The sequence below is a fragment of the Phyllopteryx taeniolatus genome, chromosome 7 (assembly GCF_024500385.1).
Source record: "Phyllopteryx taeniolatus isolate TA_2022b chromosome 7, UOR_Ptae_1.2, whole genome shotgun sequence".
In the NCBI taxonomy this organism is placed as follows: Eukaryota; Metazoa; Chordata; class Actinopteri; order Syngnathiformes; family Syngnathidae; genus Phyllopteryx; species Phyllopteryx taeniolatus.
This window is the reverse complement of record NC_084508.1, coordinates 21,697,973-21,724,506: the sequence shown is the minus strand read 5'-3', so window position 1 is coordinate 21,724,506 and position 26,534 is coordinate 21,697,973. Positions and strand designations below refer to the sequence as shown.

At 39.3% G+C, this 26,534-nt stretch overlaps 1 protein-coding gene across 5 annotated transcripts in view; it reads left to right on the top strand.

The window, feature by feature from the left end:
* Nucleotides 1-26,534, top strand: part of negr1 (neuronal growth regulator 1) — a 254,875-nt gene that overhangs the window by 169,391 nt on the left and 58,950 nt on the right. For 4 of the 5 annotated variants that reach the window (XR_009789358.1, XR_009789357.1, XM_061779295.1 and 1 more), the window contains exon 6: nucleotides 4,142-4,290. Coding sequence is in view for 3 of the 5 variants with exons in the window: in XM_061779295.1 (XP_061635279.1) it covers nucleotides 4,142-4,290 (149 nt within the window). In the remaining 2 variants the exon portion in view is untranslated. Of the gene's footprint in view, nucleotides 1-4,141; nucleotides 4,291-20,227; nucleotides 20,270-26,534 lie in introns of all 5 variants that reach the window. The other variant, XM_061779296.1, reaches the window with a different exon arrangement.

Genomic DNA, 26,534 nt, shown 5'->3' with positions numbered 1-26,534 from the left:
TCGGTCGATACCGATCAGGGCGATAAGATCGATGTAAAGTTGACTAAATACTGAGCAAAGGGTCTAAATACTTATGGCTATTTCAGTTTTTCTTTTTTAATAAAAAATTTCTGTCAATATGGGGTGCTGTGTGTACATTAATGAGGGGGGGGAAATGAACTTAAATTTTTTTTGCAAATGGCTGCAATATAACAAAGAAATATATCATATAAATAAATATAATATTTAATTATAATATATATATTTTTTAATAGCAGTTGATACTTTGCATGTTTGCCAGTATTCTATCCCTGATAATGACCAGATTATCAGATGGTACAGGCAATTAATTTGCATAATTAAAGTGGGGTGGCTTTCTTAGCTGTTTTCCCTCGGAAGGAAAATGGTTTGTCCCTCCTTTTGGCTGGCTGCTTCGGAAAGCCCATATAAATGTTCCACCAAGAGACGTTTATGTCGTGTCCTCTCTTTGAATCCTAATAAAGTGTTCCCTGGCAGTCCTCTAAAATCAACCTTTGCTTGTACATCAGTTATTTTACTTTCAAGAGTTGCTGGATTAAAAAAGAAAGACCATTTAACTACTCCTGGGGCCTCATGTACAAAGACTTGCGTGGATTTCCTACTAAAACATGGCATACGCTCAAATCCAGAAAACGTCGTACGCACAAAAATATCCAGATGAAACTCTGCGTACTCATGAATCCAAGCACATTTCCTTCGTACATTCCAATCAACGTCGAAATGAGCGGACGTTTGAGTAGCCGACTCCTCCCTGTCCACGCCCACATTTGAATATGCAAATCACATTTAAATGAACCCTGCACTTGAGATGCCGATCTCTGCATGATTAGAAAAAAAGGAAAATGAGCAAGGTAATGAAGAAAAATATTTTTTCTGAATGTGAAGTTGCTCAATGAAGTGGAGGTGCGCAAGAAAATCTCTTTGGCACGATGTCCTCCGGCGTTAACAACACGTGAAAGAAGAGCGAATAGGACAGCGTGTGTGCGGCTGTCAATGCTGTGGCGACAGAATAACGCACAGACGCTGAACTAAAAAAGAAGTGGTCAGACATTAAGGTGGATGTGAAGCGGAGGACAGCTGCCCACCGCCAAAGTGTGGACAAAACAGGCGGAGGAACTGGCGCGGAGGGCCTCAACACCGTTCGAGGAGAGAATCGCTGCGATCATGGGTGACATTGCTCTCACATGTGGCTGACTCTGATCACCCCACAAGGTTAACACCATGTATTTTTATAGCATGAATTGTTCATCAGTGCAAATTGTCCATGTCTCTCTGATGTGCAGATTTATGATAACGGTTTCCCAGCATCACCTCTAAGTGTCACCAAAGCACCAAAAGCTGCAGAAACGTGCGTACGCCAGCCATGCAGTTGGCGTGAGGCACCGCACATTTCCACGGTCATGTCACTCTTGATACATCTGAACTTTGCCGTGAAAAAGAACGGACGCCATGTTTTTGTGCGTGCGCACCTTTTGTAGGCCCCTGGTGAGCACAATTTCAATTATTAGCTCATGCTGTGCGAATCGTAATTATGGGCTGGATTCAATTATTTAAAATTGCAAAGGAGGAAAGTTGCCAGGATTTTACTTTTTAGTTGATTCTAAGACTTGTTTTTGATGACTTTGTACATGGTGATATCTTAATTTACACTTAAGGAACTACTAAAGGAAAGAAGTATGTGGTGTTCAACACAGAAAACAATAGGTTTATTGTCGCTACAAGACCGCTAAGAAGGAGAAATTGAAGGCCACTTTTGTTTTCTCAGTGTCTTCTTTTTGTCGACTGTATGTGTTTTATAGCTTTGACATAAATTCAGTGCTGCTGCCAGTTTGCCACTGATGGAAAAGCATAACAGTCTTTGACAAACTCCTCTTCATGATCTGTCACCGCTTTGAATGGTGGCCAGGGAGTATTGTGTGTATATCTGGGTGGTGGTTCTTTCACTCTGAATGAGGAGAGTGTGGTCTTGTTTAATGTTGACTCAAAAAAAGAGACAAGCTCACTTGGAGACTACCATCAAGATTATTAGTGAGGATGTCACCGTGGGACATCACTTGACATAACGTCTGAAGAAATGGTTTAAGCCAGAATTCCTCATACTGTGAGCAAAGCAAAGCTTAAGGTCGATTGGGGGTTCACAGTAAAAATACTGCATACAATACGCCTGCTCTCTGGAGTATCTGATGGCTTATGACAGGGATACCGTAATTTTTTGTGCATAATGCGCATTTTTTCCCCCCAAAAAATTGTCAAAAGTCTAAAGTGGGCATTATACATAGGTAGGCTTTCACGTTTTATAAATATATGCCACCATCTAAAGGTTATGAGAAAGCTGTACACTTTCATTACAATATGCCACCGCCACCAAGAAGTTGTGAAAAAGTTGTACGCTTTCATTCTAGTATGCCACCAAGAAGTTGTGAAAAAATTATACGCTTTCATTCTAGTATGCCACCTAGAGGTTATGAAAAAGGTGTAGCCTACACTTTCATTCCAAGATGACAGGGGTACATATGACTGCATATATGTACAATTGTACTCATAGGTTTACATACACAGGCAGAATTTGTGAGATATATATATATATATATATATATATATATATATATATCACAAATTCTGCAAATTATATATATATATATATATATATATATTATTTTTTTTTTTTTTTTTAAATACGACTGATGACTGAACAACAACCATCATCGATTTCTTTATGGTTATGTTTTATTGAATGACTGCTTTTCTGAAATGCTTGACAGTTTTATTTGAATCCCATTAAAATCAAATTCAATGTGTTTCGCCGGGTCCATCATGTTTTCTTTAAAGAAATGTACACATCTTACAAATTCTGCCTGGCTAATCAAACATATGAGCACAACTGTGTGTTTCCTCATATACTAAATAAAAGTAGGGCTGTAAATTTCAAAATAAGAGCAAGAAAATAAAACGAAAGTATTATGTGTACAAATAATGTGCTTAACTTCAGAACAATTCTTTGAAAAACTAACAAAATACAGATAACACTTCGTGTTTTGATCATATGGGTAGAAGCAAAATCATGCATTGTCATAATGCATTATACATAGGTTGAAGGGTTTTCCAGAATTTTGAGCTCAACTTTGGGGGTGCATATTATCCATGGGTGCGCATTATACAAGAGAAATTACGGTACTTCCTTATTGGTTGAAGGGGTTCATTGTAGGAAATGCGCAGGCTTGAAATTCCATAATGTATAACATGCATTTTAATGCAATTCCAAATATGATGGAATTATTGTTAAATAAAATAAAAACATAATTCCATAGATTACATAGATATTGTACAGGTTTTATTTTCACACTGAATTCTTTCTCTGTGTTAAATATAAACAATCTGAAATAATATTAACAACCTAACAGCTTTAACCCACTCTGCTTGCGTGCCTACCGCCCCCCCCCCCCCCCCCCCCACCCACACACACACACACACATGCACTCCACTTGCCAAGGTGCTCTGAATAAATTAAATAATAGTGAATAATAATTGGCTTACTCGTGGGAGGAGTTTAATTGGTCTGTGTATTTCCTGTGTTTGTATTCAATATTTATTATGATAATGACCAGAAAAGACTGCCATAAATTCTGTAAAGTTTGCACAAGTTAAATGACTAATTTCTGCAAAATAATCCAATAACAGGTTTGCCTTTGTCTGGATCCTGAGTGGAGAACTCAGGTGCCCAACTGCCATGAACTCAGTTGTAATAATTTGTAAATCCCACAATCAACATGCGCATCATGTAAGAAAATGTTCATTTCTGCAAGATTTTAAAGGTAATTACAATCACTATTATAAGCAATAAATGTTTGTTAATTTCATAACACGGTACGACATAGAAACAATTTATTGTAAATGAGCATCCATCTGGTTGACCTCTGACTCAGTCAACCTTCCTCTTCAAGGCTTTAGATGTGACACACCAAAGAATAACTAGATCTGCTGAAGAGGGTATTGAAGTGCTACTTAGTGACAGGATGACAAACATTTGTGCTGTCCTTGACATCTTCCTCCTCCCCCTTGACATTTTGTGTGTGTGGGGAGAGAAATAAAGGCTTAATGTGTTGGCATTGTGCTCAATTTTCAGGATTATCAAGGGCCAGGGCATTGACATCAAGAGCCTCAGTTCCAGATCAGTCCTCACAGTGACCAACATGACAGAGGATCGTTACGGGAACTACACGTGCGTCGCCACCAATAAGCTTGGGACCGCTAATGCCAGTGTGCCTCTCATCCGTAAGTACCGGTGCCATTATACCGGATTTTCTTTATTTCTTATGCTGGAGTATTGAAGAGCCTGGTGACTGCCCAAGGCGGTTCGTGACCTCTGAAGAATCTAAACCGTAGCCATAGCACTTAGGAACACAGGACTAACCACTAGTTATCATATATATATATATATAGTAGATATCTAGATATCTTGTCTGAGTGTGAGCAGACTGTGGGTCTGCTTTGAAATTCTGTATTTGCATGAGTATTAACATATATTTAGCTAAATCTTAACATTAGCACAATTGCTGCACACAGGTCAGTGATTTTAAGTTGAATGTTGAGAACGTAGGCTGACCCAGACGGCAAGAGAGGACTGCAAGTCAACCCTTTCATAACTTTTATACTTTTCAAAGATACCAAACTGAGTTCAAAACGTGGAGGAGGCCAAAAGCCAAACTGCTCGTCCACAAGTTGGCAGACTACATAAAAATTGTTATTACTCAAGTCAAGAGACTACCACATACTGCAGATGATTGAAATATTGTATTATTACTAATAACCAATAATGAAATAACCAATAATGTAATTCAAAGCTGTATATTAATATAACAAAAAGTACTGAGACATCGCATCTCTTTACATTAAAGGCTTGGGGGAGATTGGGGAGGAAAGAGAGTATTTTCTATTCTTTGTGTCAAACCATCTGACAGGAAATTGATTACAAAAATGAAAAAAACAGGTGACCAGAATACAAAGTAGTGCTACTACCTGAAAAATGTGTATAGCATATGAGCAATTATTTATTGTTAATACTAAGCACATATTGCTATTTGATTGAAGTTGCCATTAAAATGGTCTTGAAAAACTCCTCGTCTTACTTGCAGATATCCTACATAGACACATTCCTTCGTGTAGAAAGTCCCGGAAGTGTCTCAAATGTTTCTCAAATAAGAACGCCCAATACAAAAATATACACAGTAGTCAGCCTGGATGCACAGAGAGCCCAAGACATCGAAGATATTTTAACATCCTGCTGCTCGATACATGCACAGTGATTTGTCTTGACAGTGTCCATTATAGGAGGCACAGCAAACGCTTTCTCCGAAGTTGTCGGAATGTGGTTGTTACAGCGATAAGTACAAAAATATCAAAGCTATTGCACAACTACTGGGAAAAACATGTTATCATTTTATCATCTCACAAAAATCTACAACAATGTATCACGGATGTGATTGACTGGCCACCAGTTCAGGGTGTACCCCGCCTCTCGCCCAGAGTCAGCTGGGATAGGCTCCAGCTCGCCCACGACACTAGTGAGGATAAGCAGTACGGAAAATGGATGGATGGATGGATGGATGTACCATGGAGGATAGCTATGTTAAAAAAAAATTATAAAATAAAAATACTGAAATGCCCTAACCCTTGTTTGAGCACAAAACTTTGAATCAGTAGCACACAAAGGGTGTGGCATGAGCCTGAAACAGACAGGTGAATTTAGTTTCCAAACAACAGTGAACTAAACTGCCGTGCTTGATTGGGAGTAATAACAGTTTCAAGTTTCCCTGATAGGCAGTGAGTTTTGCATGGGTATTTGGAATACAATAGTAAATAAATTAGTTTTACATGGTTCACAGCAACCTTGAAGTTATTCGTTGGTATTCTATCAGCCGCAACTTGTATCTCCAATATACAGGATTCTCTCCAAGTACAAGAGAAAAACCTTGTCACTTTGAATGTGGTGTCACACGAAGAATCAGAGATGGCCAAGGTACTGTAACTGGGGGGTGGGGGCTGGGGTATTTCAAGGGTTATTCTCTGTGAAAAGTGCCCTTTTTAGCTTGATACAATCCAATCCAGATGTTTCATGCCACTCTTGTATCAGTCAATTTTTCACAGATTTTTTAACTTTTAGGAATTGAGTTCTCTTTCATAACAAAACTATAGTTTTCTATTGACTTGTTTATATTCAAAGTCAGCTGTTCCAACAGCAATTTGCTAAATGATATCTGGGAAGCAGGTTGCATTTTCACCCCTTTTGATTGTTCACTTGTAGGATTAGAAAAAGAAATCCTTAACCGGAGAGGCACTGGGGGCACATTTTACCCAATGCGCCCCTATGTGTGTGATGTACCCATTTTAAGGGATGGAAAGTTCTTGCGCGCGATGATTGGTGTATGTTTTCTTTAAAGAATTGTACACAACTTACAAATTCTGCATGGGTAATCAAACATATGACCACAACTGTGTGTTCTATCATTTACTAAATAAAAGTAAAGCTGCAAATTTCAAAATAAGAGCAAGTAAATAAAAAGAGAAAGTTATACATGTTCAAATAAAGTGCTTAACTTCAGAAAAAAAAGGTTGTTTCCCCTTTTCTGTTTGGAATCTTAATCGACAAACAATTTTTCAAACAATTTTACATATTTTAAATTAACAAATCTTAACAACTGAGCCATTTTAAAGGTTTTGTTTGCTCAAAACCTGTGTTTTGTTTCATAATGGCTTTTCTCCATCTTTAATTCAACTTCCACACAGTCTCTTTCTCTCTCCCCTGCTACGTTTCTCCTCTCATCCTTGCTGGGCAGCGCACAGTCAGTGATTACTGCCTGAGATCTGATTTGATAGGCTGAAGTTGGTGACTGAACTCGCCTGTGTTTGGTCGATACGGTTCGTCACTACCGTAAAGCCTGTAATGCTGTGCTGCTTAAAATGGAAGCACTTCGTATGTCTTGAATCATAAGCTTTCTTCTTTTGGCTATGGTGTGGGTCCCTATCGGACTGCTTCTGGGTCCGGACCCAGACCGCAGTCCGCCAGTTAGTGACCGCTGCTCTAATCCGTGTTCTCAGTCTGCTTGTCTTCAGCAAACTTTTTGCACCCTTTCTTGTGCCTCCTCTTTAGAAGAGGCTTCCTTGTGGGACGACGGCGTACTGACAGGTTCACCCCCCGCGCCCCTTTTACCTCTGGAGTAATGCTGCCAGCGCTCATATGTCCCCATGGCAGGGCCTTTTCTGAGTGAAACCAGTCCTATTACTGCTGTTCAGTTTCAGGATGTTGGTAATCTAGCCTCGGAATTATGTAGAGCAACAATTCTTTTTTTCAGATCCTGACAGAGGTATTTCCATGAGATGCCATCTTTACCTTCCATTGACCAGCATAGTAGTTTGAGAATGACAGCACCAAATTTAACACTACTGCTCCCATTCACAACAGAGACCTTGTTACACTAATGCGCTAGTTGACACATGGGAGAGACAATGTCTAATTGACAGAGGTGGGAGTAAGTCACAAGCAAGTCTCAAGTCATAACCTTCAAGTCTCACCGCAAGTCCCAAGTCACTGCCAAGTCGAGTCGCCACCAGAGGTGGGTCGTAACGCGCTACATTTACTCTGTTACATTTACTCAAGTAACATTTTGGATAAATTCTACTTGATCTACATGCTACTCGCTACTTTTATTAATCAATTATTGCGTGCACGATCTATTTTTAGATTTCTAGACTTCCACTTCCGCGTCGGGCGCTGTTTGCACCAATCCAATGTTACCACTGGTGTCATTTGACCACAATTCACCAATCAAACGGCACAAGGCAGACACATGACCACACACCAAGCCTTCGCGAGCCAATCATAGGAACTCGTGTTGTGGGTTATGGGTGGGGAATCAGCCGCGCGACTTTTGATTACATTATAAACTGCGGGGGGGGGGGGGACAGCAGCTGTGTCATGCAGTCTACTCTTGTGTTTGGGCAAACATGGATATTTCAGCCCACTGCTAACTTGATAAAACACCTTGGGGGAAGTTGCAGATGTTTTTTGTTGTTGTTTTGGCTCAAATATGCATCTTTTGGGGTATGTTCTCCAATCTCTCGCTCGGACACATGCATGCACGCAAACACCTTATTATTAAGTCTGGTCAGCAATCAGCTTCTTCTTTCATTCATTTCAGTGAATAAAGCAAATTCTGTAAGGCCCAATGCACGTGTAGTTGCTTTTTGGGCACCTAGAAATTTGTGGCTGGTGTGTGTGGACTCCCATTGAACATGAGTTTGAAAGTGATTGGTTACTCCCTAACACAGCTGCATCCCAGTTATAAAAGGGTGTGTATTCTTGTGCAAAAAGATTTATTTATTTTGTTATTTTATTTAACCAGGTAAAAGACCAGTTGAAACATAATATCTGTTTTACAATGGTGAGCTGGTCAAGAAGGCAGTAAGTTAAGTTAAGTTAACAAGTCCAAGTCAATTACATACGATTATTTCAGTTGTTTATTTTCACTTCCCCGCTCAAAAACTAAAATAAATAAATTGTTGTGCAAATTCTAGGTCACATTAATGGTGGAAAAAGTTATAAAATTATTTATTTTGGTCTAAATTCTTTACATAAAAAAATGGCATTTGAACAGGGATGTGTAGACTTTATATCCACTGCAGCCTTGTTCCTGTTTTTGTAATCTGCTTGGTGAGGCTACAGTATTGTGCTGTTTAACAAGTAGAAACAATATAGTATAAAACCATTTCTTGGAGCTGAATTTGCCTTAATTTGGTTTTTTTTACAAATATTTTATTCATCATTTGTTATTTTATAAAGATTGTAATTATAATGTTTTAGATTACGTGACATTGTTCACCAATATCTGAATTTTCACATTCAAATTTTATTTTATTTTATTTAACGGTCATGCTCTGATGTACTGTAAGTTACTCAACAGTTTCTCGGTACTTGAGTAGTATTTTTCCCTGGGTACTTTCTTACTTTGACTGAAGTAATGATTTGGAGGGCTACTTTTTACTTTTACTTGAATCACATTATTCTAAAGTAACAATACTCTTACTTCTACTCTACCTACCTCTGGTCGCCACTAAATCGAGTCAAGTCATTACTTTGTTTAAGCAAGTTGCAAGTCAAGTCATACAATCTTGCTCCAGTCGCAAGATATATTGGAGTGGTAATAAAATGTTTTTTTCACATTTTTTCCCCCATAAATCATTGCTCTAAAAAAAGTATTCACACCTTATAAAAGTTAAATGAACAATAACTGTGATTATGATTGATTGAATTTATTTAACTGAATTGTTTTAAACTTTTATTTCAAAATCAATTTAACTGAACTATTTCTGAACAAACTATATTGTTTACTTTGTGATGACAGTCTTGTAACTCATACGGTTCTTAAGAGAACACCTTTAAGCAAAAGCCAAGACAGTTTTCTGTTGGTCAAATATATTATAATTGGATGTGTTCCTAATGGTCTGATGGAGAATGAAAGAGATGTATAATGAAGGGAATAATACGTAAAGAATGTTGCCATCCTTCCAAAAAAAAAGTAATGTAAACAAAATCTGCATTCCTCCTGTGTACGCAACCTAATTAAATCACTCAGTTGGGTGTGCTTATTTATTTAGAAGCAATGACTCTGGACAATTGACAATTAGATTAAACATTGTTTGATATGCTGTGGTCTCAATTTTAAAAACATAGTGCAGACAGCTTTATCACAGAGCCGACACGACAGATGACTTTTTAATGGTGAGACTTCATACTACGTGTTGTTCGGTAGTATGAAAATTATATTCACAGATAGCTACTCACAAATTGTACTGTACTTACTAATAGTGGAATGCACATTTGTCAACATTTTTTTCGCCGTGATCGTAACGCAAAGTGATCCCAGCAGACCTATAACGCACCTGGCATCTTCTAGCGCCGACTCTTTCTTCATGCCCGCAAACGTCTCCGCAACTTTACAGAAAAAATGAAATATCTCCAAAATGCTAGCAACGTCGCTTCACTTCCTCTGCATTCTGCATTTGGCATTATATTTTAAGTGCTACTTTCTGCTCTAGAGTGCACGAGAGAGAGAGAGAGAGAGAGAGAGAGAGAGAGAGAAGAGATTTGCCTGCCTATGAACTGAAACGAAAGGTTCGGACAGTTATCATAAACCATCCCACTCCTACTTAGCTGTACTAAAACAATACCATCTTCTTCTTTTTTTTTTTTTTTTTTTTTTTTTAAATCATCCCAAACTAGTCTATGAAACTTTGAGTTTTGTAGAGATGGATGACCTTCGTTGTGTCTTTAATGGGCGAGTTACAAACCCTGCTGGTTGCCATCCACTTTTTGCAGACCTCATCAACAACATAATCCTTGAATACAAATTGTATTATCTTTGGAGATCCTTCCATTGTTGTTCATGCAGGTGGCTACATCACACTGGCAAGTGCGCTACAACGACAGACTGTGTTGCCGGGTTGGCGGAAATGACCCACCCAAAACATTTCTTTCTTTCTTTAAAAAAAAAAAAAAAAGGTAAATTGACTCAATTAAAACGCAATTTTCCAACTCCAAACAAGATGACTTCTCAAGTCAAAGTCAAGTTAGTCAAAGTCAAGTTAAGTCTCTTGGCTACCAAGTCTAAAGTAAAGTGAAGTTTTTCTTTAGTATTTGGCAAGCAAGTCGCAAGTCATAAAACTGGCAACTCGAGCCGACTCGAGTCAAGTCATTTGACTCGAGTCCCCCCATCTCTGCTATTTGGACATTTCCACTTTTGGGTGTACTCAGTTTTGTAGACAATGATTTAGTCAAATGGCTGTGTTGAATTATTTTGAGGGGACACCAAATTTACACACTTATAGTATACAAGCTGTAAACTGACATTGTAGGAAAGCATCATTTCTTCAATGTTGTCTATATTTACAAAAGGTGTAAGCATGTATTAAATACTGTGACTCTGGAAGCACCTTGAAGCAGTAATGTGTTATTGAGCCTCTGAAGTACTGTATGTTGAAGTGATACGGTACATCTCCATAGAGAGTCTATGGTCTCTTTAATGTCCATGTGTGAATGCTAGCTGCTATGAATTAGGATAATTATACTTACCACCGCGGCACGCTGGACGACTGGTTGGAGCGTCTGCCTCACAGTTCTGAGAATCCCCGGCCCCGCCTGTGTGGAGTTTGCATGTTCTCCCCGTGCCTGCGTGGGTTTTCTCCGGGCACTCCGGTTTCCTCTCACATACCAAAAACATGCATGGTAGGTTAATTGACAACTCTAAATTGCCCGTTGGTGTGAATGTGAGTGCGAATGGTTGTTTGTTTGAATGTGCACTGCGATTGGCTGGCAACCAGTTCAGGGTGTACCCCGCCTCCTGCCCGATGATAGCTGGGATTGGTGCCAGCGCTCCCGTGACCCTTGTGAGGATAAGCGGCTCAGATAATAGATGGATGGATAGTTACCACCAAGTTGGATCTGACCTGAAAGATAGAATTCAGTTATCTTGTCCACCTAATGCAACTGCCAAGCTGCAAGAAGCAATGCCAGTTAAGGATTGAAGAATGTTATAGCGCAAAGATGAGAGGAAAAAAATCCATTTAATATATTCAGTGATGAAATATGAACAGCTGAATTTAATTATTTACCAGTTTGCACAGCACTCTTAGATGATAACATCGTCCCTTGCAGGCCAGGGACTTGGAATACAAAAATATACTTCTGTAGCATTAAGCTGTTGTCAAAAGAGCACTCCACAGTCCACAATTTATATACACACATAGAACATCAAAAGCCTGCCTCAGATCTTCCAAGGGATGATCTTATTGTGATGCTGGCATGGCCTGAAGTACAGAGAGAGAAACCATCAGCATAGTTAGAGGAAATGGAATCCTTTATGACCGCCCACAACTTCAATTTCCGCATTCTTTATCCCTTTGTCTGCCTTTCTGGCACACTTTTACTTTTTTTTCTGATTCTCTTATTCTTTCTTTTGTCCTCTCCCCAGTCTCCTATTCATCCTCTGTCATCGTTTGACTCTTCCATCTTCTGCTTTCACATACAAAAAAAGTGTTTCCCCATGCCTGTTTTTGCTCTGATGATCTCCACTAATGAAAGAGAGGACAACTCTGCTCTCGCCCTTAATGAGGAATGTTAAGCAATCATTGTGGCACTCTCACAGGTGCACGAACGCAAATAACAAAATCCAGAGGTGAGACCACAGGTGACTTCGGATAGCTTTTTTCGAACCAGTCGATAGCCATTGATGAGCAAGATTGGGAGGGGAACGAGGCTTGCATATTTCACCAAGCATTATATGTTGCGTTGAATTTAAAGTGGAAGCGGTACATGGATGTTGTGTGGAAAAGGGTCTAAACATTCATTCATACTATGTGCAAAAGGGACAGGACATTGGCTTCCACATTACATAATTTCCCCTCCTTGAGCCGTCACCTTGTCATGGTGGAGGGGTTTGTGTGTCCCAGTGATCCTAGGAGCTAAGTTGTCTGGGGCTTTATGCCCCTGGCAGGCTCACCCATGACAAACCGACCCGGATAAGCGGTAGAAAATGGATGGATGGATTACATGATTTTTAATGTGATGTTGAAAGGTTCTTACTATTCAGTGGTGTAAATATTATTAGCCTTAACCTTTAAATCAGCCCATGAAAACGCTTCCCATTATTGCTGATAAGAGAACTTATGGCGATGGACATCCTACTCTTGGAAACAGTAAACACATTTGCTGGGCTCCTAAAGCAGTCGCTGCAAGAAACAATCTGGTTTCTGTCTCAAATCAACTGCAAATAAAATATGTAATGTTTGGGCTCTGTGAATATGATCTTAGCTATATAACTTTATTTATTTATTTATTTTGGGGGGGGTTGAGGAAATATTTGCAACTTTAAAGCACATACCTCAGGTCAAAGGTTACCAACATGTTAACAAATCACTGCTTTTGCAATGCATACATGCTCATGTCTTTGGCAATGCTCAGCAGTGGTGGGAAGTAACAAAATACATATATTGTGTAAGTAGTAGTATGAAACAATCTAAAATACCACAGAGCTAAACTAATGAAATAGAAATAATAAATTTTTGTCTGCAATGATGTGACACTACTGTGAACGCTTGTGATATTGCAGATCCATCCATCCATCCATTTTCTGAGCCGCTTCTCCTCACTAGGGCGTGCTGGAGCCTATCCCAGCTATCATTGGGCAGGAGGCGGGGTACACCCTGAACTGGTTGCCAGCCAATCGCAGGGCACATACAAACAAACAACCATTCGCATGCACATTCACACCTACGGGCAATTTAGAGTTGTCAATTAACCTAGCATGCATGTTTTTGGGATGTGGGAGGAAACCGGAGTGCCCGGAGAAAACCCACGCAGGCACGGCGAGAACATGCAAACTCCACACAGGCGGGGCCAGGGATTGAACCCCGGTCCTCAGAACTGTGAGGCAAACGCTCAAACCAGTCGTCCACCGTGCCGCTATATTGCAGATCATTTACTGAAATTTGAAAATTTTAGCATGTTTAAATGATCAACACAAACCGTTTAAACAAACTAAAGTTATTTCACTGACAATAAAGAAACAGCAAAGATAAGCAGCCTGCTGATTTTACAGCAGGCTCTAGCTGTGTTTAAATCCTTCAGTTCCATAAACACACTGGTATAAACTGATTATATATGCATAAATAAATGCTAATGCATTTCAACAAAGACAAACACAGCATCACAGGCCTGACATACCATATTACACAATGCATGTCCCAAAAACATTTTTATGTGACAGAAAAAAACAAGGATTCAAGAATGGACTCACACCAATCAACATGCTCACTATGTGTGTGTGTGTCTAGATACATTTCGGTGCAAAAGACAAAAACTAATTGTAGCCATTAATTATTCTTTGGTCTAGCTTGTGTTAGTCCTACTTTGCTTTGGGTAACCACATTTGCTGCAGTTCGAGTTCCCACTAAAATTTGGTGAAAAGAAGTGAAGCTATTCTCTCCAATTTTCTGAGAAGTCCTCCAGCTTAATTGGTCAAGCTCTTATCCCCTCTGCCCACCTTGGCTGAGCTCCAGTGGAGATTTCGCCTCCTTCTATACCTTTGCCTTCATTTCTTCCTTCCTTTTCTCCTCCCTCCCAATCCCACATCCCCCACCCCCAAGCAGTAATCAGAAGAGACTGATGAGGAAAAAAGTACTAACTCACTTTCTCCATCACCGTCCAGCCTCCCTTAGGCAGGAGAGACACTGCTGCCTATTTGGTTAATGAGCATTGTGTTTGTTTGTCACACCTATCAGTAAGCACATGTCGGCGTTGTTCGGACACGTCTCCTCATCTGACAGGATGTTGTTTGCTCTCACCGTGTGATTGTGGCTGTGTCAAGGAGCAGGGAGATGAGAGCTAAAGGTGAGAACTGTGCCTTAATAGCAAATCATATTGAAGCCAGGTGGGAAATGAAACTTAGAGATTCTTCGTTCTCCGAGTTGCACTCATGATGGTGTGATATTACTCTCTTGTGATTTTTTTTTTCTTTTATCTGAATATGTCAATCACACAAGGTGAATCCTGACATAGTGCACATTCATTGTTTATTTTGTTTTAGTCTTAGTCACAGTGCTTTTATGTGAAAACATTCACATATGTAGGACATGTCTTCTCCTAAAAGCAGACTAAAAATATTGCATCATTTACTTATAATTTGAATACCTAAATTTACATATTTAGGCAATCAAAAATCCATTAACATTTTTTCCAGTTGCACTGTGATGAGGAAGCGTTCAGTACTGTGACAATGTGTTCATGCTGCATCCCAGCGGGCTGTACACTCAACACCGCCGGCACACCATTTCTTGAAGCTAGAAACGTTTATCCCAGGATGACTGAGCACCATGGATGCCCCGCAGGACGATACCCACTCTGGGCAGAAATAAAAATGACATAGAATGAATCATTTTAAAGCTCGCAGACAAACTAACAGACTTTACCACCAAATATATATTCAATCATCTCAGAGGAGTTGGATCATTATTTTTATTATTGTTGTTAATTGATGTTAATAGATTTTTAGTATCGTCCCCTAAGCATGTGCTCACAAGATTGAGCAATGAATTATTGTTCATATATTATTTCTAAATGGCAAAAATACAGCTGCCTGGAGGAGCGGCCATAGCAGAGGTATGCGTGGATGTAGCTCATATTCAAATTGTAGATGACTTCACTTTGTTCTTTGGACCACAAACGAGTTGAGGCTGACTCACCGGTGCCTGTGTTACCAACAGTGCACTCCTTTGGACCTCATTTGCTTGCTAATTAACAATCAATTGCATAAAATAGACAGACCTTGAATTAATCAATTGTTACGGCCATCTACAGATTTACTATATTTGTCCCTGTATTTGTTGACTTGTACAAAGAATGGCATGCAGTTGTAAATCATTTCAAGCATAAGCAGTAGTAGTTTGCAAAGAATGGAAAGATATTGAAATCACATTTTTGACAATTGCATTTTAACTCTCATTGGGTTTTTTTATCTCCTCTTTATCTACAGTAAAATGAAACTGTATCACCAGATGTTTTTTTCCTACGTTCCTTGTTTGTTTGTTTTAATAAAAACTCAATTGTACAAATGCGATAAGTTAAACTAAGGAAGTATAATAAAGTCTAAAAGTCTTTAAAATAAAATCCAAGGGAAACCGTACAGAAAGGTTTTCAGGGCATTGAATCGATCACGACTGGACTGTTCTGGTTGTTTTAAGGCTGCAGCACACCGAGTGACAGGGCCAAACCCGACAGAACTGTCGCGCAGTGTGCATGGTTTGACAGCTGTTTTCATGAGTGACCGATCAGTCGGCCACTGTTTCATCGCAATGTTGCAGCTTGGAGCCAATCAAAATGCACAAAAGCTTTTACTCACGCTGAAAATACATTTCCGCGTTTTTGCGCAAGCGAGAAACCAAACAGCCGCTGCTCCGCCCCAAGCCATATGTGGGATGTATGAAGCATCAAATATTGTGTTTTAAATCAATACTTAACCATTTTCATAACTATTCATTCATTCATAACTGTATTCATGCCTGAGGATGAAAAAGCGTACAGTATGTACGCAAACAGCACGTACCTCGCTGGGTACGTTCAAATGAATGGAGTCAGCAAGACTCCTTTAAAATATCCATACTCACGCTTGTATTCTCAGCCGCGCCCACTCTCTTTAGCAACCCGCCTCTTCCTTAACTTTTAATCTAGCTATTTATGGTTTAAGAAATATGACAAAGTACAATATGCTGTCTATACGGCATCAAATGCCTTTACAGGATCGCTGTTCATGGGGTGCATATAGCCAATCGCTCAATGTGGGCATTTTTGCGTAATATGTATTTTTATGCGATGGTCCTGTCCAATCGGGTTCAACCTCAGCGCACAGTGTGCGGAAGCCTTAGAAGACGTTTTGCCTCTCATCTGAGCAGACTTCATCAGTTCATGCAACAAGGCATAGTTAGGCCTGCGTAACCGACTAGAGGCTAGTGAGTCCTAACTAACCTTGTCGCATGAACTGATGAAGCCTGCTTGATTGAGAGGCAAAACGTCTTGTAAGAGAACCAGAATAGTCCAGTTGTGACCGATTCAATGCCCTGAGAATGAAATGACGTGGATGAATAAGAATATTCACAGGCAGTACAGAAAAGTAATTCCTGAATGAAATAGCTGTTAAGACTTCAAAAATCTGTTTTAACAGATTGTGCATGTGGGCAACCACATTGTACAGGATGCAAGTCCATCACTGTGTGCAAATGTAAAAAGGCAGATATTGCCTGTCAGAAGACATGTACCAAACAGTAATGGAGCGGCTGAGCGTCCGAGCGCTAGTGGTGAGTCTTGCTCAAATATTAATCAGATAGCCCCCGTCTGTCTGTTTGAAGAAAGAACAAAAAAGAAATTGTCTTCACATATCTGCTCCCGGAGGACTCGTTGAAGTGGAAGCATTCATTGAAGAAAAGATGCATTCGACCTGTCCCTGCACCCATATGCATTGTTGAAGGCACATGAAGGCTGATCCCAGCACATTTTCAGCTTCAAGTAGGAATGATGAAATCAAACGAAAGCATGGATGGCTTAATTGTTGGTGGCTTGTTACACTATAAGACAACAAAGTCAGTACTGAAGATGGTGCGGACAAGTTGAATACTGACTTACTTTGTAACCTGATTCAAATTGCAAGTCTAAATAGGCTCCTGGTTTAGATTGAGCATCCTGATACAAAATACAACAAGATGGTGGTCTTTTTTTTTTAACCAAGGCAGTCATGGCTTCCCTTGTGACACAAAAGCTCCTCCTCTGCCACCAAGCCTCCAGGAATAAAGTAGCTTACACCTTTGTGGGAAGTACAAAGAGTTTTAACAGCTGATGGTGGGCGCATGTGCCAACTGCATAGCTTAACAATCAGCTCAACCACCACGTCACTTACCTTAAAGCCTGCAAATGTCTTTTAATTATATATATATATATATATATATATATATATATGCACTAAAGCTAGTTAACACAGCTTCTTGCAGATTATTTTCAACGAAATGCTGTTTGCCAAAAGAAAAGTAATTTCTGTTTTAGATTTATTCATTTCATACGTAACTTTTTTACACGAAAGTCACGTTCTAATACATAAAATAATTCATCCAGCACATATAGTTTACAATTTCACAAGATGTAAATGCAGATAATTGCAACTTTCCCTAGATAAGGATTGAGAGGCCACACTTTGATAATGGTTCACATATCTTATTTTGGGCCTGTAATTGAATGGTGATACAATAGAACCTTTAAGGTGAAATGTATTACTATTTGGGATGCTAGTCGAGCTCCAATTTGTTCAAATGTTTTGGAATATTTGCCATCAAAAAAAAATGTAAGGTAACATTTGAACTTGTGTTAACTGCCATATAAGTGTAGAAATAACCACTGATGATATTAAAACATGAAAAAAACCTACAATATTAAATCTGAACTTTAATAAGAAAGGCATCATGCAATGATAAGTTACGTCACAATGTGATTCAAACGCACCTCCCTTTTGCACATCTACTAAACTTTCACAGAGTGTAAAGATGTTTAGCACTGAAAAATCTAAAAACAATAAAGCATTCAGCAAGGTTTGATAACGCATGACAAAGCATATGGAGTTGTTGGAGTCTGCTTTGAATGTGAGCCCCTCCACTTCATGTAACTTCAAGTCTATAAATAGTTTTTCCGTGAGGACACGGCCGCTGCCGCCATGCTGGAGCTCTGTGCATTGTTTTGTTCTGGTGCTTTTTGAGTGTTTTGAATAGATAAATTCTCATTTCACCGTTTACTGGCACCAATTTTGAATCAGGACGAGAAGACTGACCATTTGACAGACATTGTGGTTGTCATAAATCAGCAGAGCTGATCTTACTCCAACCAGATACCCAGTCAATACAGCCATGTCTGTTCTGAACACTTCGTTGAAGGTAAGCTATAATTCTTAGGAATTTTGGAAAATGTGTAACATACTAATTTGGGAAAATGTGTAACATACTGTACATAAAATGCATATCTCTAGTTTCAATATTTACATTTTAGTTCAGAAATCTTAACTAACACATTTTTATAGCTGATGTTGGATATTGGTCAATTGTTGCTTTGTTATTACAGTATATTAGATGTACATAGGATTCTGCTGACTCCCGCTAACCGCTATCTAGCCTTGAGGCTAATGTTAGGCAAAGTCAATGCTTTTTTAGTTGAAGTAAGCCAGTCTGTCAACTCTTTCGGGTCATTAAGTGAAACAGTCTCGGTTTTATTTCCGCTTGTCTTTGCACAGTTAGGCAAAGTTTATCTATACTATGTGTCATTCTTAGCCCTCATCTTAGCACATCTAACAAGATTGGAAAATTGATAACATACCTGATATTAACTGATTAGGGTAATAACAGGAAAGAAAACAAGCAGACAAAAATGATGACAAGTTGGTCTACTAGTCTTTCCCTTTCAAACCCAGTTTATCCTCCTAATCTGGATCTCCAATGTGATCACATGATCGAAAACTATACGGACTGTATCTTCTTCTCTGAACACCCTTTTTTGAAGCTCGTCCTGCTTTTGGAATAAGTGTCATAAAAACGCACAAAGTTGAGAGTTTCTCTTGTCTGGCTGCTGCGTATGTCTACATGTGGCATTTAAAACCTAGACTATAAAAAAAAAGTAATTTGCCACAGTTTGGAACATTCCTGGAATTGACATTCTTTCATCTCTCAAATGTCATCAGTGGTGCAGCCTGAAATAAGTTCTTAAACTAATCAGATTGGGAGCCAGAGGTGCCTCCTCTGAACGAGTAAAGACAGACTGAATTTTAAGAATGTATTTTCTTTCCTCTGTTCTGACTGACATACCACTACTATTGGACCAATGTGTTATAATTTATGATATTTGTCTTTGGCAAACTGCTTGCCCCAAATGCACGAATTTGCACACTTGAAATTTGGCAGCTTTGTGATGAAGTGCTGCCTCCACGAGTGAAAATACAATCCAGGCTTATACTGTCTTTATGGGAGCTCGCTTTTTGCTTCTGATTTGGTGTCGTCCCTCGAGACAAGCAGCCACCAGGGAGCCCGTAGCTCCGCCCCCAATAAGCATGGTAACGCAAAGCCACCCTACAGTAGGGGGAGGCAGGGCCAGCAATGGCTCATTTGCATGAGACAGGACCACTCCTATAAACAGGCTGATTTGAAAAGGTCTCTAAATAAAAGCCATAAAGTGGGATCTAATGCTTGATCCTTGGGGTAGTTTGACGAAATCGTGGTAAAGGCTATTTTAATATGTGGGGGGAAAAGTAGTAATTTGTCTCCTTTCAGAGTGCTCTAGCAGCCACATAAAATTGTAGTCGAGAGATGGACATTTATTTAGCACATGAGGCGTGCAAGTGTGATTGACATTTTCACTCAGTGTGGAGTTTGTAAGCTCGTTTTTGTATTAACATGAGACACCTGTGGTACAGGAAGTCTTGAGCATGTGGAGGTTGGATCTTGCCACAGAGATGCCAATCCTTTTGTCCTTGCATGCTCTTCTTTTTTTTTTCCTTTTTATTTTTCGTCTCCATTCTGTTAATAATACATGAATCTCCTCTTTCCCTCCCCTTTCCCTCCCCCCTCTGCTCCCCTGTAGCAATTATTGAACCCACCACCACTAGTGCTGTCTCAAGGCCAGGTCAGTATATGTCACCGTGCTGTACACCAAACTAGCAAAGAGGTCCTTTGCCTCATCCTAACCAGAACCAAAATCGTCTCCATCTTATTTCAATTGACTCGCCGCAATCCCTGCTGGGTGTACAGCTTTTTTGTACTTCCTTATTTGATTTGATTTGCTTTTTTCCTTTTCTTTGCCTTTTAATTTTGGGTTGGCTTCGACAGCCTGGCTCCATAGCCTGGAACCATCTCCACACAGTGTCCCTTCCATCACAACGCTGCCCCCACCTCCTCCTCACTTCACCACGTGAAGTAAATGGCCGCATCATCAAAGTGGTTGTTGCATATGCCTCCAGGCCAGATGCTTTTCATAATGCTGATGGCTCTCTCTTCTCTCTGGCTTTCCCACGACCGGCAGCACCACTCCCCTCGCTTCTTAGCGCTAGTTCAACGTAGCACACATCAAAGGCAGGATGCTGGTAGTGGCAAAGGCTCTCGGTTTGTTGTTTGGAAGATCTTCCCTCTTTGTATTTCTCCTTCGTTCATCCTTCTCTCTTTCCGAGGATTAATCCTTTAACATCGCTCTCCCTTCCTTTGCTGTCTGTTCCATCTCCTTATACAACAGTCATGTGGTGTTGTGACCACCCTGATCTGCTTGTGTTGTTGTTGTTGGTGGTGGTGCACTGTCAATGCTCGTTTCTGCCTCTTTTAATAGATTTAAGGTTCCATAACTTAATATCTTTGCTGCTTGTTTTAGCTTATTACCGTCAACATGCACAACTGTTCAGAAAAGTGCGCACTTGACATTAGCAATAGATGTTTTTTTTTTGGGCCACTGACATGTTTGACTGCATGGCTTAGAAATTCATAACAGGCCAAAATATCATGTTAGAATCACTGTGGTGAGGAACATTTCAACTCATGATATGTGTCTGTTCTTACAAGAATGAGTGAATTAATTCAAAGTGGCTAATGTTTATTTACAGACCACCAGAGCCTGTACCCTATGGGGGTGCTTCTCAGTGCCTCAAAGTCATGGCGCACTGCATATAAATACAAAGCACCAAAACAAACACAACTTAAAAAGTACCGTAAACTTCAACATGTGAATAACTACAGTGGAAACGTTAAATGTGAACACAATCTGTTTCCATAATTTTATCAATAAGGAACTACATTAATCCGTTGCAGGGTATTTCCATCCTAAAACCTGTATTTACTGTCCAGTCATTTATTATTCCATTAAGTTACCAATATGAATAGTAAAACAATGGATTGTGTAGTTGCCCTTAAACTTTGATGATCAGTGATGGCCGGAGGGAAAAAACTGTTATTGATTCAGAGGCGAGTTCACATTAAGACTAAATACAGTTTACGCTGCGAGACGGATTTCATTCGTCTTCTATTATTATTTTCAACCTAATGTTGGATTAGCCAAACTGTAGTGACAAGCCTGGGCGTCTGTGCACCATGTTCCTATAGGAGAATATGTTTTCTCTCTCTCTCTCTCTCTCTCTCTCTCTCTCTCTCTCTCTCTCTCTCTCTCTCTCTTTGCCGATGATGGTGGCATTAATATACAAAAAAAGCCAATAAAAAACAAAAACACACTTACATTATTCCTTCAGTAGCTAACTGAGATGAAATTTCACAAGATTTGATGGTATTTGGTATGACATCATGCATAGTTGTGATTCAACATAAAGATTTTGTCTGGCCTCAGAACAGGGGTGGGCAAACTATGGCCCTCATAGCATCTTCAATCCAGCCCTCTTAGCATTTTACATCGAGACCTGTAATATTTGTTGCCTTAACTTAGCCGCTTTTTTCTCAAATTGGTTTATTAAAATATTTTTTAATTCTCCGTTTGTCTCATTAAATAATTGGCTTCTTTTGTATTTGTAAATACACCCTAGTGAGGATAAATGGTACGGAAAATGGACTTTTTTCTTTACCTCAACAATGAATCATTTTATTATAAAAATAAACAATTTTGCACACATTTTACTTTTTTCTTTACCTCACCTGCAATTGACCTGGCCTTTCTGGCCGTTTTAAAAATCTGATTTGTCCCTTGAACACAAAAGTCTGCCCACCCCTGCATATTTTTCACAATTTTTTTTCCACAATAATTTTGGTCAAATTCAGAGGTTCACCTCTACTTATCAAAGGCCAAAAGGAGCAATTGCAATGTTTTGTGGCTACAAAGCATTAGGACAAAACAAACACCCGTTTTCTTATCACGTACTGTATGTCCTTATTGTCTAAAATGGTGGTATGGTATCATTTTATTAAATTCCAAAGTACTTGTATACAATTCTATTTAGAATATAATCTAGCATGTATGGCATAAGTGTGAGTATAGTATTTGGTATGTTTGTTGAGTAGGAGGGGTTTATGGCACAATCCGTGAGGTTGACTGTGTGATGTGGACAAATGTATGTTGTATGAGATGTCATCGTCCCACTCTACCACTGATTGGCTAGCACCAAGGATTCATACTTTTGATTCGCTGTGTGTGAAAGCTATTCACCAACACATGCACGCACGTATGCACAGACACATGCACACAAACACACGCAGTCACACACAAATACATATGTGGGGCGGGTCTTAAATCATAAGTCTAGGGATGCAGAATGAATATGCTTCATGCGTCCCTGCTAATGCTTGTGCGTCACAGACACGGGACGCACATCAAATGAGATCCCTGTAACAGTAACCCTAATAAGTAAAATATATACTTGTTTAAGTATACATGCACGTTAATTTTTCAATACAGAGCTGTCATCGTGTTTAACTTGTGTACTCCATATGAACAAACAAGTTATTATTGTGCATTTTTTCTTACAATTTCTAAGAGAAAATAAACTATTTAAGTTTACATGCACTTTACCTTTTCAGTTTTTATACACAACGGCAATATTTATTTTACTTTTATATGCCATATGTACAAATAAGTTATGCCAATTTTTATTTTCAGATGTTTTATTGCTTAAAAAATGACATACAGACATTGCATGGCATCAAAAATAAAGGTTTCAAAATTGTCAAAATGTACTCTTAATTTTTTGTGTATTTGTATTCTTATTGTATCGAGATCAGAACATTTAAATCAATATCGAATTTAATTGAATTGCAACCCTAAAGAATCTGTATTGAATCTAATCGCAACCTAAAGAATAAAAATCAAATCAAATCATGAGGTTCTTGACATTGCCCAGCCCTAACTAACAGGCTTTCTACTCTCGGAGTTGTGCATATTCTAGAGTAGAAGCAATAACAAGACCATTAGCAGTAGCTCCACTATAATTTTCTCAATTTTTTATTTTGATTTTTGATAGAATTGGAAAGTGTCACAGTGCCAGTACCATTCAAGTTTGGCCAGAAGTTGTTAAGATTGCCAGATAAATTGCCCCCCCCCCCAAAAAAAAGTTGAGCATTATCTCTGACATACTGTAAGTGAAAGACAAAACGTCGTTGCATCATCAAACTGAAAAATATCTGCTGAAAATGCTCAAACATTCAAATTCACCTGCACTTCCACACATAACCTCAGGTGAGGATTCCTTTTGCATGATGGATATGCTCAGTGTTTTCACGGCTTTTTCGTCCAGCCTCATGAATGGATTCCATTGTTTCCTCTTTCACCGTGTGGAGACACTGTCTGGGATAAGCACGAATTCACTTGCCTGTGGTTCTCGAGCCAAATATGAACCCAGGGAGATTCTGTCAGCTAAAAAGTCTAAATAAATTCATGCCGAGAAGCAGACCCCCATCTCTCATTTGATGTCTTGCTGGCAGAACAAATGACAATTTCATGGTCCAAAGGAACACCAGTGGAGATCAACTTGCGCAACAATTCACTGTTCTTGTTTAGTCCTGACTTTTCAAAATTGAACGTCGCCATGCTTAAATAACAATGGGAATTTTGGATACCAACAAATGGTTCTCTCGCTCCATCTGTTTACTCTTTGCTCTTACTTCTCCTGTAAAAAGGTTTGGGGGATTTAAAAAAGAAATTGTTTTGGTCTGCAAGGATAACAAATTATCAGGTGAAAGCATGGTTCAATTATTGTACACGTAAATATATATATGTCTTTTCTATATCTTACTGCACCTTAGCTATTAGAACCTGGACCACATAAATTGCGATGGTTATGTAGATCTACATGTTGTTCATTGAATTAAGTAAATGTTAACATGTGCATCCTTGTTCCACCAATCTTCTGCATATTTATCATGCAGACTGTAGTACACATACAGATCCCCAGAAGTCAAACACGATCCGCTATTTGATGCTGGTTGACTTACAAATTGTTGTAATTTGTAAGTCAACCAGCATTTACTTGTGAGAGGCGCGGTACACCCTGAACTGGTCGCCAGCCAATCGCAGGGCACGTAGAAACAAACAACCATTTGCGCACACATTCACAACTAAGGGAAATTTAGAGTCTTCAATCAACCTACCACGCATGTTTTTGGGATGTGGGAGGAAACTGGAGTGCCCGGAGAAAACCCACGCAGGCACGGGGAGAACATGCAAACTCTACACAGGCGGGGCCGGGATTTGAACCCCAGTCCTCAGAACTGTGAGGCAGATGTGCTAACCAGTCTTTCACCATGCCGCCTAACAGCAATTTTTTAAAGTAAAATTTAAACATTCTTAATTGCCATAGAAATGGTAAAATGTATGAACCACTGTAAAAATATAACGGAAGTTAAGTAAAACTACTCACCACTGAAAAATGCCTGACAGCCATGCAAGCACATGCCCTTTTCCCCTGGATGACAAAAGTGACCTTTTTGCTGCAGCCCTCTTTTTAAATTCATCAATATTTAAAAAAAATAAATAAAAATTACCCTCTCTGGCATCAATTCCACCCAAAATGTTATTGTGTAAGGTGTGTGCTGACTCCCATTTAAAATTAATTAATTAATTAATTAATTAATACGTTGTACCGTCATAGACAAACACCATAACCGTATGTATTGAGTTTTGCAGTTGTTTTGTCAGTATGTAGAGTTTATGAAATTGTATGCACAAATAGCATCTGCTTGGTAAAATGATTTTGTGATTGATGTGTAATTAATTTTTATTTTTCATTATATAATGAGTGCCCTGCGATTGGCTGGTAACCAGTTCTGGGTGTACCCCGCCTCTCGTCTGAAGTTAGCTGGGATAGGCTCCAGCACGGCCGCGACCCTAGTGAGGATAAGCAAAACAGAAAATAAATGAATGAATTACAGTGGGTACGGAAAGTTTTCGGACCCCCTTAAATTTTTCACTCTTGGTTATATTGCAGCCATTTGTTAAAATACTCTAAGTTCATTTTTTTTCCTCATTAATGTACACACAGCACCCCATATTGACAGGAAAAAACGTAATTGTTTAAATTTTTGCAGATTTATTAAAAAAGAAAAACTGAAATATCACACAACCATAAGTATTCAGACCCTTTGCTGTGACACTCATATTTAACTCGTGTGCTCTCCATTTCTTCTGATCATCCATAAAATGGTTCTACACCTTCATTGGAGTCCAGCTGTGTTTGATTATACTGATTGGACTTGATTAGGGAAGCCAGACACCTGTCTATATAAGACCTTACAGCTCACAGTGCATGTCAGAGCAAATGAGAATCATGAGGTCAAAGGAACTGCCTGAAGAGCTCGGAGACAGAATTGTGGCAGGGCACAGATCTGACCAAGGTTACAAAAAAATTTGTCCTCCATAATCCTTAAATGGAAGACGTTTGGGACGACCAGAACCCTTCCTAGAGCTGGCCGTCCGGCCAAACTGAGCAATCGGGGGAGAAGAGCCTTGGTGAGAGAGGTAAAGAAGAACCCAAAGATCACTGTGGCTGAGCTCCAGAGATGCAGTCAGATGTCAGAACATAGGAGTCAAACTCAGGGCCTGGGGGCCAGATGCGGCCCGCCACGTCATTTTATGTGGCCCACGAAAGTAAATCATGCTCGTCAACATCCGTGATTTTTGCTAAAATCTGTACCCAAATTCCAAATTGTCATAATAATATACAATAATGTTGAGATATTGCATTTTTCTGTTACCAAACCCTTCTTCTACAGTAATTTAAACAATACTTGAACAAACTAGTATTCTTGTCTTCTGATTTCAAAATTAGTTATCCCTCAATTTGTTGTGTAATGGTAATAATATGTTTTGGTGATGATTAAACATTTATATGGTTACACTGTTCTAACGGCCCTCTGAGGGAAATCACAACTACAATGCGGCCCGAGACAAAAAAAGAGTTTGACACCCCTAT